At 32.9% G+C, this 17,883-nt stretch overlaps 1 protein-coding gene and 1 long non-coding RNA gene across 4 annotated transcripts; both read left to right on the forward strand.

Annotated features, from left to right (window-relative positions):
* The first annotated feature begins 1,335 nt into the window (after positions 1-1,335).
* Positions 1,336-3,842, forward strand: LOC132301223 (probable nucleolar protein 5-1). Its single transcript, XM_059798497.1, has 8 exons — positions 1,336-1,372; positions 1,581-1,687; positions 2,341-2,391; positions 2,882-2,989; positions 3,043-3,200; positions 3,253-3,374; positions 3,528-3,604; positions 3,798-3,842. Exons 1-8 carry the CDS (start codon positions 1,336-1,338, stop codon positions 3,840-3,842), a joined length of 705 nt encoding a protein of 234 aa, XP_059654480.1.
* A 3,481-nt stretch (positions 3,843-7,323) lies between these two features.
* Positions 7,324-16,648, forward strand: LOC132299804 (uncharacterized). Of its 3 annotated transcripts, none has more exons than XR_009480184.1 (5): positions 7,324-8,188; positions 10,212-10,317; positions 10,422-11,146; positions 15,437-15,523; positions 15,752-16,648. It is a non-coding gene; the product is annotated as an uncharacterized LOC132299804 (long non-coding RNA). The 3 variants fall into 3 exon arrangements; XR_009480186.1 differs by having other exon boundaries at positions 10,422-11,119; XR_009480185.1 differs by having other exon boundaries at positions 7,346-8,188; positions 10,422-10,508.
* The last annotated feature ends 1,235 nt before the right edge of the window (positions 16,649-17,883 follow it).

Consider the following 17,883-nt stretch of genomic DNA (forward strand, 5'->3'; position numbering starts at 1 on the left):
TTTTTTTTTATTTTATTTATTTTTTATTTTTTATAAAAAATACTCTTAAAATTATTGACTTTTATCATTTAATCTTCCACAGGGTCTTGTAGGATTTATGCATATGAAGTTTAAAATTTTATTGCTATAAACCTACTTTTATATCAGCTTTTTACAACTTATAAGTAGTTTTCAAATTTTATTCTAATGCATGTCATGTTACAAAGAGATTTTTGAAGCTGCATTATGCAAACATGCAGATGCAGATAATGTCTCGTATGACTCTTTACTTGATATTATATATGAACTTGTAATGATTTCTACTTCTAATGTTGTGCCTTTTTACCTATTAATTCCACTTTGACAAATGATAAACCCTGGTTTGAACAACGAATAAAACGGCGTCAAAAAATAAGTCCCGAGTAAGTGAATAAGTCCTGAGCAAAAAAGGCAACTCCTCGGATCAAAAACCCAAAAATAGGAAAAATGTTCGAAATGCATTTCTAAGAGTCTTGGGCTCAATGAAATGTTAAAATGAATCCCGTGCAAGAATCCTAACTAAAAACAGGACATTTTCATTAACTTTCGCTAATTGTACAAAGGTCCCCTACTGAAATATCTAAAAATAGAATCGCACTTTTGCCCCAAAATAAAAATATCTTCAAAAGATACTTTTTTAAAAACCCCTTAATGTTCAAAAAGACCCCAACAAATTAAAATGTTCTCTAAACTTAATTACAAAAATACCCCCACATAATAAAAGATGAGCAAAAATAAGGACAATAGAAATATCAAATAAAAGAAGTGTCGAGAACTATTCACAAGCACTTGACTCCACCCGATCCGACAAAACCCGAACTCGAAAAAATAATAAAATAAATCCATAAAAATGGAAATCGAACCGGTCTCTACATTCTTGGTGAGTTAAGACTCTGAAATGATCGATATTTAGGAATCTAACAATGGGAAGACATGATGGTTGATGGAATTATGGGTAATACTGTAATTTGCTTTTGTGTGTGTTTGTTTTGGTAGTCCTCCACTATGCTTTGTGTTTAATGTTCTAAATACTACAGGAATAATTAGAAAATGCACTAGAGATAATGGATCCTCCGAAGAAAGACCATAAAAAAAACTGAGATCAAGTAGGTTTTTTTTTTTTTTTTGGTTGATGTGTTTCAAGATTACTTTATATTCTAACACGTAACTGAAATGTTTTTCACTTTCAAATAACAAAACATTAATATATATATATATATATATATATATATATATATATATTAAGAATTCTGTGTTGCACGATCAGCAAAAAATCAAGTGATTCTGGATTTTGCCGGTTCATCTCTTTCATCCGATATGAATATCCTAGCCAGACAAAAAGATAATGTAGAAGGTAATTCAAATTTTAATTTTCTTTGTCTATTTTTTTTTAATAAAAAATACTCTTAAAATTATTGACTTTTATGGTTTAATCTTTCACAGGGTCTTGCAGGATTTATGGACATGAAATTTAAAATTTTATTACTATAAACCTACTTTTATATCAGCTACAGTTTATAAGTGGCTTTCAAATTTTATTCTATGTATGTCGTGCTATATAGAGAATTTTGAAGCTGCATTATGTAAGCATGCAGATGCAGATGATGTCTGGTATGACTCTTTACTTGATATTTTATATGAACTCGAAATGATTTCTACTTCTAATGCGGTACTTTTTTACCTATTTATTCTACTTTAACTAATGATAAACCCTGGTTTGAACAACGAAAGAAACTGCGCATGCGTCGAAAAATGAGTCCCGAGCAGGGAAATAAATCCCGAACAAAAAGGGCAACTCCTTGGGTCAAAAACTCGAAAACGGGAAAAATATCCAAAATACATTTCTAAGAGTCCCGAGCTGAACGAAATGTTAAAATGAATCCCGTGCAAGAATCCTAACCGAAAACAAGACAATTTGTTTTTAACTTTCATTAATTGTACAAAGGTCCCCACTGAAATATCTAAAAAGATAATCGCACTTTTGCTCCCAAAATAAAAATATCTTCAAAGTTACTTTCTTAAAAACCCCTTAATAAAAATGCAAAAGATATTTTCAAAAAGACCCCCAACGAACTAAAATATTCTCTAAACTTAATTGCACAAATATCCCCAAATAACAAAAGATGAGAAAAAATAAGGACAATAGAAATATCAAATAAAAGAAGTGTTGGGAGCTATTTACGAGCACTTCACTCGATCCGACAAAACCCGAATTCGGAAAAAAGAAAAAATAATAATAATAAAATAAAATCCATAAAAATAGAAAATAAACCAGTCTCCACATTCTTGGAGAGTTCAGACTCTGAAATGTTCGATATTTAGGAATCTAACAATGGAGAGGACATGATGGTTGATGGAATTTTGGGTAAGACTGTAATTTGCTTTGTGTGTGTTTATTTTGGTAGTCCTCCTCTTCATTTTATTCTTGCTTTTCATATTTAAAGGCACCATATGCACCCACTACTCTCAGCCCAATTGTACTGCCCTGCACGGTTTAATGAGGATTCGGTGGAAATGAAATTGCAACCTCTCCGGAGTCCAAATCGGGGCAGCATGGAGATCATCAGATGGTATTTTGGTTTAGTAGTCCTTGCATAATTTTAGTAATTCTTTAATTATTGTGCAAAAGGTATTTGGTGGTCTGTACAGAAAGTTATGGGTTGGATTGAACCGATAGGGAAATCAGCTAGGTTTATATTGATCTAAGTTATTGAAGTGTGTTGTGTATCAAAAAAAAAAAAAAAAAAAAAAAGGTTTTCTGATGCTTGTTCTTGAAACTATGTTTTTAGAGCTAGGAAATTACTTTCTATTTTGGCCAATGATGGCATTGGTGATTATTAATTTTCATTTTAAATGTTCACAGATATTACCAGAAGAGGTGGAGACGGAACTGATAGAGGCAGCCATAATTTCTATGGGTACTGAAGTTAGTGAGCTTGATTTGATCAACATGAAGGACCTCTGCGACCAGGTTCTGTCTCTTTCAGAGTATAGAGTGCAATTGTATGATTACTTGAAGAGCAGGGAGAACCATTGCCAAATCTTACTGCTCTTGTTGGAGAACTAGTCGGTGTCCGCCTTACTGCACACGGGGACAGTTTATTGAATCTTGCAAAGCAACCTGGGAGTACGGTTCAAATTTTTGGTGCAGAAAAGGCTCTCTTCCGAGCTTTAAAGACAAAGCATGCAACCCCCAAGCACGTACTTATCTACCATGCATCTTTAATTGGGCAGGCAGCACCAAAACATAAAGGAAAATTTTCACGCTCTTGCTGCCAAAACTGCATTAGCAATTCTATATGATGCTCTTGGAAATGGCGAAGAAAACATTATGGGATTGGAGAACAGAGCTAAAGGTACTTGGGATCGATCATAAGTTGGCAAGTATCTATGCTTCTTATTGTACATTCATCTTTTAGTTTTTTTTTTTCTGTCGTGTAATCTTTCACAGCTTGTAGCACGATTAAGGCAGCTTGATGGTTGATAATTGAGTCATTTTGCTGGTTCAGCTAAAGGCAAACCTAAGATAGAATTATATGACAAGGACCGCAAGAAGGGAGCAGGAGCATTGATAACCGCTGCCAAGGTTCTCAAAAGATGCATCTGATAAATTTAGTAAGCTTCAAATGTGAGCAGCATGTAGATACTTCAGAATGCATCTTTTTTTTTTTTTCTTCTTTTTTTCATGTTTATTTTACATATTGATAATAACGAGCAACTACAAGGCTTTAAAATAGTTAGAATAAAGATAATATGTGGTATTTATTTGGTGTATCCAGGAAATATGGAAATGTATAACTGCTTTTCTGACAACCAGCATCTGAGAAATTTCTTTTTTCGTTTCGTTTATTTTATTTTATTATTATTATTATTTTGATAGGTTCTAAGATTTTGAGACTGAAAAACTATGTTTTATGCATTTCATTGTTTCCAATGGGCCTCAGGTGGTACGAGTTCCCAACCCAAAGGGGAGTTTTGAGTGGTCGAGCCCTTTTATGGGTAATAAATTAATAATATATATATATATATATATATATATATATATATATTATATTTACATTTTATACTTTAAATTTTTAAAAATTTATGAAATTTTTTTTTATTTAAATTATAAAAATAGACCCACTGTATAAGTTTGTTCCCATAAATTAAAAAGTCTTTCCGTCTAACAAAATTTTCACAAATTTTTTTTATGTCCGTCAACTAACAGCGTGTAGGTCAAATGCACATTTGCATCCAAACCATAACATTTGGTTATGGTTCTCCATTGGAAAACCACAAGTCTACAACTAATGTTGATACTGAAAATGCAGAAAGTGGTAATTGAGATTGTTGTCAAAACATTGGATCGAGTTAAAAAATGGGTTGGGTGCATCACATTCCATATGTTTAGATTGGAATATCCGATTCGAATATGAATCTTGATATTAAAATATGGATTTACATCTGAATCCGTATGCATCCGCTGATTCTAGCCTTAATCTTCAACTTTAAAACCAATATTTCTACAACAAGTGTAGCATGATTAAGAGAGTTCAAGCAAAAGGGGCACAAGAATAACATTATCAGTAAAATGATGGAAAAATGGATGAAGGGAGAGGGGATGAGACATTCATGGGGAAGGAAAATGGAAGAAAAGATGTCTCATCCATTTTTTTGTTTGGTTAATACTTCTTCTTCTTCTTCTTCTTTTTGTTTTTGTTTTTTTTGTTTTTGTTTTTTTTTTTTGGAAAGGAAGGAAATTAGAGTCTTAATATCTTTTTACCACTAAATCCTCATTATATAAAGTTATAAAAAAAACTATTTTTTTTAAAGGTTAAAATTGATATTTTATATATTTAGGTAGTTATTCATCATTTCTCCCATCCTTCCAACCAAGCATGAGAAAACTCATTTATCCCATCTCTCCTCACTTCCATCCTTTCTCAATCCATCCAACTAAACACCAATCCATCCAACTTAACACCGTATAAGTTTCAGAATTGGTTCTTTTTACGAAATGCTAATGCGGGGATATAAGGAGTTCGGAACAATCGACTTTTGCAAATAATGTTAAAAGGTTAAATTTCTTCAATCCTTTTGACCACCACCTCTTAAAAAAGAGGTTGCTTGTTTTATTATCCATTGGTACGAAGGAAGAAAATTGGATGAAAGAGAGAATATAAGAAATTGCGTCCTTTCTTTTTTTGATTGGATGAAAAAGAACAAAAATACCATATTTTGTTTGCCACAAGCTGTTGCAAAGGTCGTTACCGTATATATAAAAATAAACAAATCGGGGTTAGGTTACGATTTATTTAGTCTTATATGGCCAAACAAATTTTTTTCTTTCCTACGCTCCATTAATATGTTGATTCTACTATTGAGAAAATAAATAATCATTTTGAAAACTAAACCAATTTGTTAAGGGACTAAAGATTTCTCCACTGGTGCAATTACTATTGTTGTAGTGCCGGGCAAGCACTCATATCCTCTTCTATTCTATACACTCACCCTAAGACTTGTTGGCTACAAATGAGTTCCTAAATAGGTATTTTTTCCACCATGAATGACTATGACGCATTCTCATCAACGTTTAAGATTCACTTCTAAAATCTGTTTTATATATTTACAAGGTTACATAACTCTCTATGTCTCTAGAATATTCTCTACTCCACACACTAGTACAACATTCAATAATAATCCTCTAACACTCCACGCAATTACAAAAGACTCTAGAATTTAGTCCTCTACACTTGCTAAATAAGTATTTATTTATTTATATTATTAAATAATTTTTTACATAATTTGAATTTTATTGAGTAATTTGTAATTTAAATTAACACACACACCATTAATATTAATTGATATAAAAAATAAAATAATTTCTCTAAAACTCTACCACAAATTACCTTTTATTAGGGATCTTTTAATGAAAGGAAATCTAATTAGACAATGATATATTTAAAAAAAATAAAATAATTTCTATAAAACTTTACCACAAATTACCCTTTTTATTTTTAATAAAACTGTATCACATTAGACAATGATATATTTAAAGAGTTTCTATAAAACTTTAACACAAATTACTTATTTATCTATTTATTAAGATTTTTTAATGAAAGGAAATCTAATTAGACAAGAATTATTAATATATAAAAATATTTATTAATTAATATAAAAAGATATTTTGAAAGAGATTCTATAAAACTCTAACACATATTACCTATTTATCAATTTATTATGAGTTTTTTAATAAAAGAAAATCTAATTAGACAAGAATTATTAATTGAATTTCTATTTTAAAATTTAATTAAAAATTATTATAATTGAATTTCTGTATTATATAAATATAATTTTTTAAATATTACCTAATAAAATTCAAATTACAAATTACCTTATAAAATTAAAATTATGTAAAAAAATTTATTACTTTGCAAAACTCAAACTCTACCACAAATTTTAGTATTAAAATAATAAAATATTTTCTAATTAATAAAAAAATAAAATATAAATATTTCAGTATTAATATAAAAACCTAAAAGAATTTAGTAATTTACAAACTTAAACTCTACCACCAATTTCAAAATTCAATATTTCAATATATAAAAGCCTAAAAGAATTTAATACTTTACAAGTATATCACACAAACAAACAAATTTATATAATTTTATATGCATAGCTAGATCTATAAATTAAACAGATATTTGTGCGTGTATATATCTATATCAATATCTATACTATTATTAAAAGTGTAAAGAGTTTCAGTATTTCAGTATTTATTTATTAATATAAAAAATATTTATTAATTGATATAAAATGAATTAAAATAAAAGAGATTCTATAAATAAAATGAATTAAAATAAAAGAGTTTCAAATCATTATTAAAACAACTAAAAATAGTTAATTATTTAATAAATAATTTACCAAATAATAAAATAAGTTACAAAACATTCATTACGTGCGCACATGTCAAAAAAAATTTATATAATGAATTTTAACTAAATTATTTGTATATTTTTAAATTTTTTCTTGACGAATAAGTCTCAAAATGCTTTTGAAGAGAACCTTTTATATTTTGGAAGGGGATGAGATAATATTAGACATCGTGTCTTAATATAAATATTTAATTAATATTTGTTGCATTCAGCTCAAATTGCAAGCCCAACACTCTAACTTGCTTCTTACTCGAATCAAAGAATTTTGGAGATAGATGATGGTTCTTTTTCAGAAGTTTCATCTTGGAGTGGAAGTGGTCACTCGCTGCCATTGCCATACCATGGAGACTGCATTATTCCTTGCAGACAAATCACTCTTGTCCGGTATGTCGTTTAGAAATGCCAATTTGAAGAAAGATTAGATTTTTTGGGCGAGAGCATTAAGTGTAGCAGAATTCAATTTGTTAATGAAATGTTACTACCCATTCTTTCACTTTTATTTGCTATGCCCAAAGATAAATTTGTTGTGCTCGTCGTCACGATTAATGAATTAATAACACGTATATAGTAGGCATACGACAAATTATAATGATGTTTCTGTTTTTCTGCCCTTTTGTGATAGATAGTTATATTTACCGATTATGAACCAAATCCCTAAGAAGGAGAAAGATGAAACAAAAAAAAAAAAAAAAAAAAAAAGAGAAATTAAAACAAAAAAAAAAAAATGTACTGATTGACGCAACACTAAATTTTGTGGAGAAAGCTAACTTAATCGGCTTAAACAATAATTTTTGTGGCAAAAACTAAAATAAATGGCACAAATCATAAATTTTCAATGCTTTTCCCCACTATCCCTCTCTTTACATTTTCGAATTCTGTTTGTTGTTCATCACACATTCTATAACCTCATAATGCCTCACTAAACACTCGAATTCTCTCTCCCATATATCATCTTCATACCCCCATAAAACCCTTATCAAATCTCTACAAGATATTGAAGCCCGCCGATCTTGATCGAAATTCTCACCAATGAAGCTTTCATTGCTCCAATCGTTGGCCCAGCCATGCTTCTGCCTCCCAAATCTCGCGAGAACGAGTCAGTGGTGGCATCAAACAAATGGTTAATCGAACTAGTTAGCTTTGCCGAAGCATCTCTGTTCCTCGTACGAAGTTTTCACCGACCAGATCTCTCATTGACCCAAATTTCTCACCAATTGTCAATCTCTCGGTCATCTTTCTCACGGCTTTACCAGGTGAGGTTATATATATATATATGCATTCGTTTTCATGTTGCCTTTTCTTGTTCGATCTATTCGTTTTTCTTTTTCTTTTTTTCTCTCTTTGATAACTTTTTTATTTTTTTTTTTATTAATGCTTTTGGATTGCCAGTTTCTTTCTTTTTGCTTGTTTTGGGTAACAATTGTGTATGTTTCGAGAAACAATTTATAAATATAATCAATGTCCAATATTTTATATATTTTTCACATTTCAGTTAACTTGGGGTTTGCAAATCTAACACAACCCACATATACTATACACATGATAATCTCGTGATACTTTCGTTCTTATCATGTGTATAGTAGTTTTTGCTTATGAAAATGCAAATTTTATAGATTTTGTATAATGGGTTTTCTTACTTTTACAAGTTTTCTTGATGCGGTCAAAAAGGCATTGGATTAGTTCATTGATGCTTTTTGTTTGTATTTATAAAAAAAATTGATGCTTTGTTTGCATTTTCATCATGTTGATTTGTTTGTGCATGTGCATATTCATAATCATCTTAAGATTGGCCAAATAGATGGTTTTTTTTTTTTTTCTTTTTGGGGGTCTATGAGATATATTTTAGCTTGCAAAATCCAATGAACTGCTATTGTGATAATTTGATTTAATAATTTGTCAGAGCTTTCGTTATAATTATTTTCCTTTAATGAAAAATATACTTGCTCATACTTATTCTTCAGCTGTGACTTTCCTCACTGATATGGAAATGGTTATCTATTATTTTCTTCTGGAATTGGAATTGTGTGAGTTGTTTTGAGTGGTTGGTTAAGTGGTTTTCTATTAATTCAGCTGGGAATAATTTGAGAAGCAAGGTTACGAAACAGATTTTTACCACTACTATTAGGCATATGTGGTGGTCTAGAAATAGAAGACTCCATGATGATGTTTATGTGGAATGTATCTGATTCTTTGGGATTGCAGCTGCACGATTTATAGGTCTTCTTAATTGTTGAGCGGTGGGGTTTCTACATATGGGGCTTTGTGTGCAGGGTTCTGGCTTTGAATAAGAAATTGCGGTGATGTGGTTCAGGTGTTTGTGGCCCTGGTCTTAGTTGCTGGGATCATGGTGTTTTTGTTTTTGTTAATCCTTTTTCTTTTTCTGAATTTTTTGTTCTGAAATTTCTTTTGGCTTCCTTTTGTAAGTGGTCCTTTGTTAAGGACCGTTAGTGTATTGTTTGGAGGCTCTGGCCTCTTGTTCTGTTTGTTGAGGTTCTTTGAGTTTTAATAAAATGATCATAGGAATATATATGTATGTAGACACACTTGTTTATCTACGTTTCGAAGTGTCCTGGAATGGAGGATGTAAGGAGGTGGGGAGTTGGATACGAGTGTAAGGATAGGGAAGCATCCTGAATGAGGTAAAAGGATATTTCATTATCTCTCTCTCTTTCTTCTCTATTTTTTTCTTTTTTTTTTTTTTTTTTTTGTTTTTTTTGTTTTTGTGTGTGTGTGTGTGCGTTTGCTGCGTGCGCACTCCGTTTAGTATTAGGCAGGCTTGAAGGTATGATGATTCTTGATCAATTGTTAACTTGGGTGTGTTGACTTGTTTATGTTGACTTCACCAAATTGAGTTATAGAAACTGGATTTCAGAAGGAAAAACAGTGTTGGAGAATGGTGAAATCTGAATGGAATGTCACAACTCACAACTCTAAATTGTAGACTTTTTGTAAACATTAAATGAAACTGACTATTCTAGTGGAAAGAAAATTTATAGCAACTGAGTATCATTGCTATTTTGCTTAATTATTTTAGTATTTGAAATCTTTTCCTTCCAATGAATCTACACTTAGGAGCTCAAAATTAATTTCATAAATGGCTGAAAGAACATTATTTGGTTCTAATTCCTCTGCATTTATGCTACAATAATACTTCACAGTTCTGATTGTTTGTGGATATTTCTCATATACGTATAATGATTTAAAACTGTTTAAATACCTATTAATGTTTCTGTAATTTTGTTCCTTGGTTTTACTTAGTCATGTTATTCTTTTTAGGTGCTTAAGATGTGAAATATCTTTCTTCATCATTTCTTCAGCATAATCCATGGAGGTTGGCCGCTGTAGGAGTTCACTGTTTATATCAGCCAGGATCAACTTTTTAGTACATTGTGTTCTTTCTTCTTCTAGTTTGTATATTCTTCCCCCTCCTTGCTTAGATATGAACTATAAAAGCATTTTTTCTAACATGAACTTGTGTTATTACAGAATCTTGGTAAGGACGAAGCTTACATCGGTCGGACTGTCGGAGTGTATTCGTCTTCATTATTATTATTTTTTTCATCATTTGCCATGGTATGTTCTTTTAAGTTGATAATAGTTATTGCTTAGCTTGGATTTTAAAAGTTTTTTTTTGGGGTTGTTGGGGGGGTCGATGATAGCGTGGAAGTTAGATTACACAACATGTAGAGGAAGTTTTCTCCGAGTTTCAGTAACCATCATCTACGCTTTAATCCTCTGCTAATGAGACTATCTATTTTATCCCTATAGTTCATATACTATTAGAGACCTAATCACAAATTACATTCTTTTGGTAAATCCTTAAGTCTTTCCATCTTCATTGTCCTTCATTTGAAAAAATATTGCGTCAATTTTGGCATATTGTTAGTAATTCACCTTTGCATTTAGTTCATGCATACTGCCATGAATTATTGGAGGCCCATGAATACTGCATGAAGTCTAAGAGAATTGGAAAAGATGCTGAACTTACTTTTGGGTATTAGTAATTTGTCTGCTTAAAGGTAAAGGTCTTGTTCTCCATCTTAATTGAATTATTTCCATTTCTCATCACCAAGGAATTGTTGTATTTTTCTTACTGTTTTCTTCATATTTTTCAAATGCTTAGGAATCCTTTTGAAGAAAATGGGATGATAGATGAAAAGTGCTAATTATGAAAAGGAACCAAGGTCATTTTCTTGTTAATGGATGTTCAGGTTTTGTGATTTTCCTTTATGTAACAACCTAGTAATACTTTCGTTTAAATGATGCTTTTGTTATATTTCTCTATTGTAGCAAGGATTTTGTTTTCTTTGTTTTAAATGTGAAACATGGAGTTCATTTAAAGAAACCAACGTAAATAAGTTTGTTTTGTAGTTTATCTTTTTTCTCCTATTGATTGTATGTATAAGTTAAATAAGTTTGTATTATCATCTTTTTCTCTTTTTGTTTCTATAATTGTTTGTGTTGAGAAAATCAAGATGAACACCAAGAAAGTAAAAAAATTAATGCTGTTTACCATTTTTAGGGTTAATTGCATAAAACCCCCTTGATCTATTCTCTCTCTCAAAAAATTCTCCGGAACTACTATTTGTGCAGTTAACTTTCTAAATTATCCCATTTCTTTGTGAATACCCCAACTGTTGTCTGTTAGAGTTCCATTGAGTGTTAACATTAAAGTGTGTCAGTCACATGACCTAAGCATAAACTTTAAATGACAAAATTAACCTTTTTACTGTTACTATATTTAATGATTTTTAACCCTAAATTGTGTCAGACCTCTTTACCTTCCTCGCCCCCATTCGATCTGGAGGTTACTTTCCTCGCCACCTTTGATCTGGGTATGTGGTTACACGACCTCTTCATCGTCTTCTTGCTTCGAATCCTGCTCTCAATACCATGCTTGCTGGACTTAACACAGTATGTCTAATATATATATATATAGATTTGATCTTTTATCAAACATGCAATCACATTTGTGTGATAGAGATGTATTGGATCTTAAGACTTTTTGTTCCGACCCTCACCGAATAAAAGTCGCAGCTGCCTTGTTCTCTCTCTCTCCATCTCCATCTCTATCTCCATCTCTATCAATTTTATATCCTAAATTGAAGGGTGACTGAACGAGGGAAAGCAAAAGAACACAACTGAATTTCTCGACATTCAGCTCTCTCAATTCATCTCTATCTCTATCTATAAATTTTGTTGAGGTTGGTGTTTGGAGAGGGATTGATCGAAAGAACAGCACATAAAAACTGAAAAGCTTGTGTCTGAGACCGAATTGTTGTAAATTGTGAAAATCAGAGACTGATAAATTATGGTTTAAATTGGTCGATTTCTGGGGTTCAATTTTGTCTTGATGTGAACTGGAGAGGAAGTTACTGATTCACTTCTTAACTTTTCGATATGTATATTGTATACACACATCAAATGGACAAATTTTTAGGGTTTCAATTTGCAGAGGTCAGTGTTGAAGCCTTTTCAATTTGTATGATTAGAGAGAAACTTTTGGGAGGGGGAGAGAGAGAGAGAGAGAGGAGTATCTTGTAAGAGAGAGAAGATGGTGGCGGCGGCAGTGGCGGGGATAGAAAGGGAAGGTGGCCGTTGATGGATGGACATGATTGCCGAAGGAAGAAGAATATTATCTTTATACACACACACATATATGGGGAAAGCTAAGACTTGTCCCAAATTTTGTTGGACAAAAATAGACACATTGGTACATGACACATCGTAAAAATATGGGTATAAATGTAATTTTAAATATAATGCTTCGTTTGATAGGAAGGAAGAAAATTAGATGGAAGGGAGGAGAAGGGATAATTGAGAAATCCCTAGAGAAGACTGAAGAGATTGTGCTCATTCCCTCTTTTTGTTTGGTTGGATGGAAGAGGAGAAGAGACTGTCAATTTACTTTGGTCGGTAGGATAAAAGGTAAGAGAGGGTTTTAAATTTTTTTTAACCATTAAACCCATCAAATTTAAAACTTCTTAATAGGCCCACTTGTCTCCTCTCCTCTCCTCTGCCCATATTTGAAGGGATGAAAATTTGTGAAGAAGGAAGGATGATTTATCCATACAATTATTCTTTCTTTCCTTATTGTATATTTACCGAACAATTTTTTTTTTTTTTTTCCTTCTTTCCTATTTTCCTTCCACCCCTCTTCCTTCCTACCGAACAAAGCATAAGCCCCAACCTACACCTTGAATCACACTAGACCGCCTTGTTGTCTCCTAAGCTCCCAAATCACAAACCTTATCGTCTCTCTATATGTTACCAACAGTCCATCACCAAATCACCGTCACTTATGAGGTTTTGGTGGTGGTGGTCGGCTATGGGGATGGTGGCTGTGGTGGTTGTGGAGATTGGTGGTTCATTCGCCAGATTCGCTGCGACAGCAATCTGCGGCGGCGGTGAAATTTATGTTGGCACCGGCCACCAACCGCAGATCATTGCCGCAGTCATCCATGATTTCGGCCAAGCATCCTTTTGCCGGTGGTGTCAATTTTTTTCCAGCCAAGCATTTTTCTTCCGGTGTTGTCCATTTTTTCCGGTCAAGCATCCAACCCATCGTCGTCCTTGATGTTACATTCTTTTTGCCAGATGACAGTAGTGTCATCTTCACTGATGAAGACGACGTTGAAAAGATCCGCCATTTGGTTCCATGAATTTTCAGATTGCCTTTTGGAATCTTTATGATATTACACCCTTGCCGTAAATTTAATTATACATTATGCTACTAAAATAAGTCATTTTTTGTTATGTTTGAGGACATTTAAGGAATAGAAAAATGGGGATAAGTCTCAACCTCCCCATGGAGATGGGGAAGTTAGCTTTCCCCATTATACACAAGATTGTCTGCAGAAGCTTTGAAGAGAGAAGAAACCAAGATCAGATCAAAAATTAAAATGTATGTATCACATGCATTTTGTGGTTTTAATTCAATATGCATATTAGACGATTAAACAACTATTGAATTGATTATAGTGATACGATTAAACTGGCTATTGGTATGAAGATTCGTTCTTCTGAATTGGATTATTTAAATTTCACGAGTACTATATTTATGCATATACGTCTGTGTATATATATATATATATATATATATATATATATTATATGCTATATATATATATATATGAGATACCGTGCATATACTCGTGTGTGTGTGTGTGTGTGTAAACATGGACAGAGCAAGGATGTAAGGTAAGGTAAGAGGGGGAGGGGTGGCAAAAATGTATTTTAGGGTGGCAATAGTGCATTTTTTTAGAAATTTCAGAAGGGGCAAATGTAATATTTAATGGGTATATTACTAAAAATAAACAAGTTACAAGGGTAGATTACTAAAAAAAAAAAAAAATTCAGTGGGGGAAATTGCCCCCACTGTCATGAATGTACATCCGTCCCTGTATAAATGCAGCAGGAGTTGCAGTTGGGAATTTGTAAGCCATGACTGCATGATTGGGAACCCAGAAATCCTCTCAATTGTGTCATTAAGGATTAAAAAACTCTGAATTTATAGATGTAAATGTTGTCAGGGACTTATTTGTTATTACTTATATGATGTTGGGGCTTATGTGTAATTTCTGAAACTTCTTATTATAAATAGAATGTGGTGGAAGGATGAAAGAATTCTTACATTCCTTCTCTCTTTCCCCATCTCTCTCTCTTTTTCTCTCATCCGCTTTCTTCTTCTTCTTTATCACTTACTCTTAATTTGATTATATCTTAAAGTCAACATGGTATCAGAGCATGGTTTGTAAAGCTCTAGGTGTGTAGTTGAAACCCTAGGGCAAGTTTGTGTAAACCCTAGTGGGTGTGAAGGGTTTTGAAGAGATTCCAAGATGGGATTTGTTTGCAAGGAAGTAGTGTTAATCACAGGACATACAGCAGATCCAACTCTGAACTTGACAACTTTGCACAAGTTTTTAAGCCCAGTCCATACATATAGAATAGACTCTGAATAGTGAACTTCAACCACATCTTTCTGGGATCTTGAAACCGAAAAGTAGAAAGTTGCGAGCTTTTGTTGATCCCAGAGAGATGTTGCAGTGTATATTTCTTCTATCAGATTCTGGGTAATTTACAATTTTTTTTATCCCTCTTTTATCTTCATTTCTTCGTACTTATAATTATATGAACCATAAACATCTTCGTTTCCCAAATTCACTACCTTGATCTGTCTGTATATCTTATCCATGTTATAAATATTGAATTGTTCATTGTTTTGCTGAATTTTGCATAATGAGATATTGGGCTGCCGAGAAGTCGATGGAAAATAAAAGAAAATATAGAATTTAACAATTACCATTCATACCTGTGCCTTTATGTATAAGATTCTGATAGAATTGGAATCAAACTGGTATTTACTATTTTTAGTCATCTGAATTGGGGAAAAAGAATGAAGATATGTTTCCTTATGATATACTTACTGTGATTCCAATCATTGGTTTTTAAAATGAGGGGGGAAAAAAAAATTTGTTTGTGATTTGTGTATGTATTTACAGGGAGGTAATGCTAACAGGCACCGGGTTGATTGGGCCATTTGTGTTTGATTTTGGGAGCAAGCAATCTCTCAGGGTGATCCCTTCAAGGTACCTATAAGAATAATAATAAAATTAATATGTAGTTAACTTTAACATTTTACTGAACATTTGGGTCTCATTTCATTTCAATTTTGAGGGACTCAAGTGCCAAGTGCATTATTATTATTCTTATTTTCCTTAGGTAAGTGCAAAGTGCATCAAGTTCATCAAACTGCAGTATGTATTTTGTCTGCTTATCACTCATGTCATTTTAACTTCTCTGCTGTTAATTAATAGGTTGCACCTGTAAATTGCTTCACCGACACATTACCTTTTCCAAGTTGTTTGCGAGGGTATAACTTTTTTAGCATGCACCCAGGTTGAAATGCCGCCTTTAATGGGAATTGAGGCGAGTTGTTGCATTCTGTTCTAAAAATTTCCTTTTCAGAATGGTGATTATTTCCCGACTTGATTAATGAGAGCTGCATTAATTGAAAATCTTGCAATTGTAAGAACTTGAACTTGGTCTCATCTTGATGAGATTGGTGCTTTTTTCTTTGTTGCTTTTTTTTTTTTTTTTTGGTCCCTTATTCAGAGTTATTAATCAAATATCATTGCTGGGCTCAGCACTGGGTTTCATGTGCAATTAGGTTCCCCCACCAACCCATTACCACCATATTAACTTAGTAACATCCTTGGCAAGCTCGAACTGATAAGTCTGCGAACACAACAGCTAGTTTGTGAAAAATAATGACAAATTTTAGGTCTGTTTCTAATCTTCATCTTCCAAAATTCCAATTAGTCGGCCAGTACTAGGTAACAACCTTTTTCTCCTTTTCCATCTTGGTTGTTTCCAGTGGCATATGAGGATTCATAATTACACGAGACTTTGATTTGATAAGTAGGTCCTGCTTAATTGCATGCTACTGGGGCCATGTTGCATTTATTTAGGCTGTAATTGGTTAAATAGGACTACTGGTGAACTGAGCCAAATAAAGTATCAGATAAATAAAGATAGAACACCAAATTTCATACTGTTCAAACTCGGATCAAGCTCGAGCTCGAGCAGAGCTTGGATTCCCAATGTTTCACATAACATAAGCTCAACTCAACTTAAAAGTTAAAACTCATTTACACAAAACATTAGTTGCAAGGCCGCTCTCAAGCACACTTGGTCTTGAACTTGAATTCCCCCCGCCCAAAAAAAAAAAAAAATACAAATACAAACATATATTGAAGGAGTTTGAGACATTGGCTCGAGCTCAGTTTCTTACATATATATATATATCGGTTGTAATTGTTCTGTAACTCGGTTATTCTCATTGCTTTTATGAGAAGTACTTGTGAGTTCGATCCCTGTTAGGACTAATTTTCTTTTTTCTTTTTGCAGCAAATACGATTCAAAATTAATTTACTTGCTTATTTAGTCCATACGCACCATATATGGAAGAAAAATATCCCAATGAATAAATAACATGAATAGAAAACTGGGTTATGTTTTATTGTTGTTGCAAGGTAGGATTCAACCTGCATTGCATAAAAGTGAGTGTCTTCACCCTGGTTTCTCTTTCATTAGAATTCTAGTTCATTGTGTCCATAAAAGATTCATATGTTGATCTTTAGCCCTCTTTTAACCTTCAATCCCACATTTGGTTATGTACTTAACCAAACATTTCTCAGTACTATTGACTGTTCTGTCAAAGTTGATGTTGAGCTTGACCATACCACTCTTACTACAGGTCCATCAATGCCCGTAGAGCTGAAGATAGATTGTCGTTCTCACAATATGACTATCAGAGTATGGTTTTTAACTAGTTGCAACCACCTTGCTTATTTGTTAAGTGAGTTGCCCATGAATGCAAATACTAAGTCCTCAAAAAGAGCAAATCTTTAGTCCGGGAGAAGCAAAGGAAATAATACGAACATACATATGTAGGTAAGGCTGCGTACATATCTAACCCCTCCCCATAACCCACAATGGGGGCAGCCTCTTGCATAGCAAGCCCTAGCATGTAAATATTTTTCAACTAGTGAAAGGCAAAGGCAGGGTTGTTTTTTAGCATCCACCCACAGTCAAAAGCAACCAGCAATCATTGTTATCGCAAAGTTCTTTCCTATTCGGAGATCCCACTCACCTTGAACTATATCTTCTACCATTTAATCTCTTATCGCAATTCTTCAACCTCAGACCCTACCTAAACTTCCTTTGGACACCTATGTACCTTGATGCATCATCTTATGCTTGCTGAGTCAACTGAACAGTCCAGGACACTCCTCAAACTCAATGCACGACAATGGTCTGACCTCAGGGGTTGCAACACGGTCTAACATGGGATCTAAAGGTTCTATGACACAATTGAAATGGAGGATTTGTCCAGTTGAATATTTTTAGTCAGGTTGTTATCTTGGCTAATCTTAGGGAGAGAATG

This window comes from Cornus florida, unplaced genomic scaffold, assembly GCF_030987335.1.
Source record: "Cornus florida cultivar Cherokee Brave unplaced genomic scaffold, ASM3098733v1 CherokeeBrave_3.0.0_Hap2_Chr03, whole genome shotgun sequence".
Lineage (NCBI taxonomy): Eukaryota > Viridiplantae > Streptophyta > Magnoliopsida > Cornales > Cornaceae > Cornus > Cornus florida.

Bases quoted from the DNA above. Each gene is read 5' to 3' on its own strand.
- LOC132301223 (XM_059798497.1), top strand. From the start codon at position 1,336: ATGAATATCCTAGCCAGACAAAAAGATAATGTAGAAG. The intron at 1,373-1,580 runs GTAATTCAAATT...CGTGCTATATAG, and splicing joins ACAAAAAGATAATGTAGAAG to AGAATTTTGAAGCTGCATTA. The intron at 3,375-3,527 runs GTACTTGGGATC...TTGCTGGTTCAG, and splicing joins ATTGGAGAACAGAGCTAAAG to CTAAAGGCAAACCTAAGATA.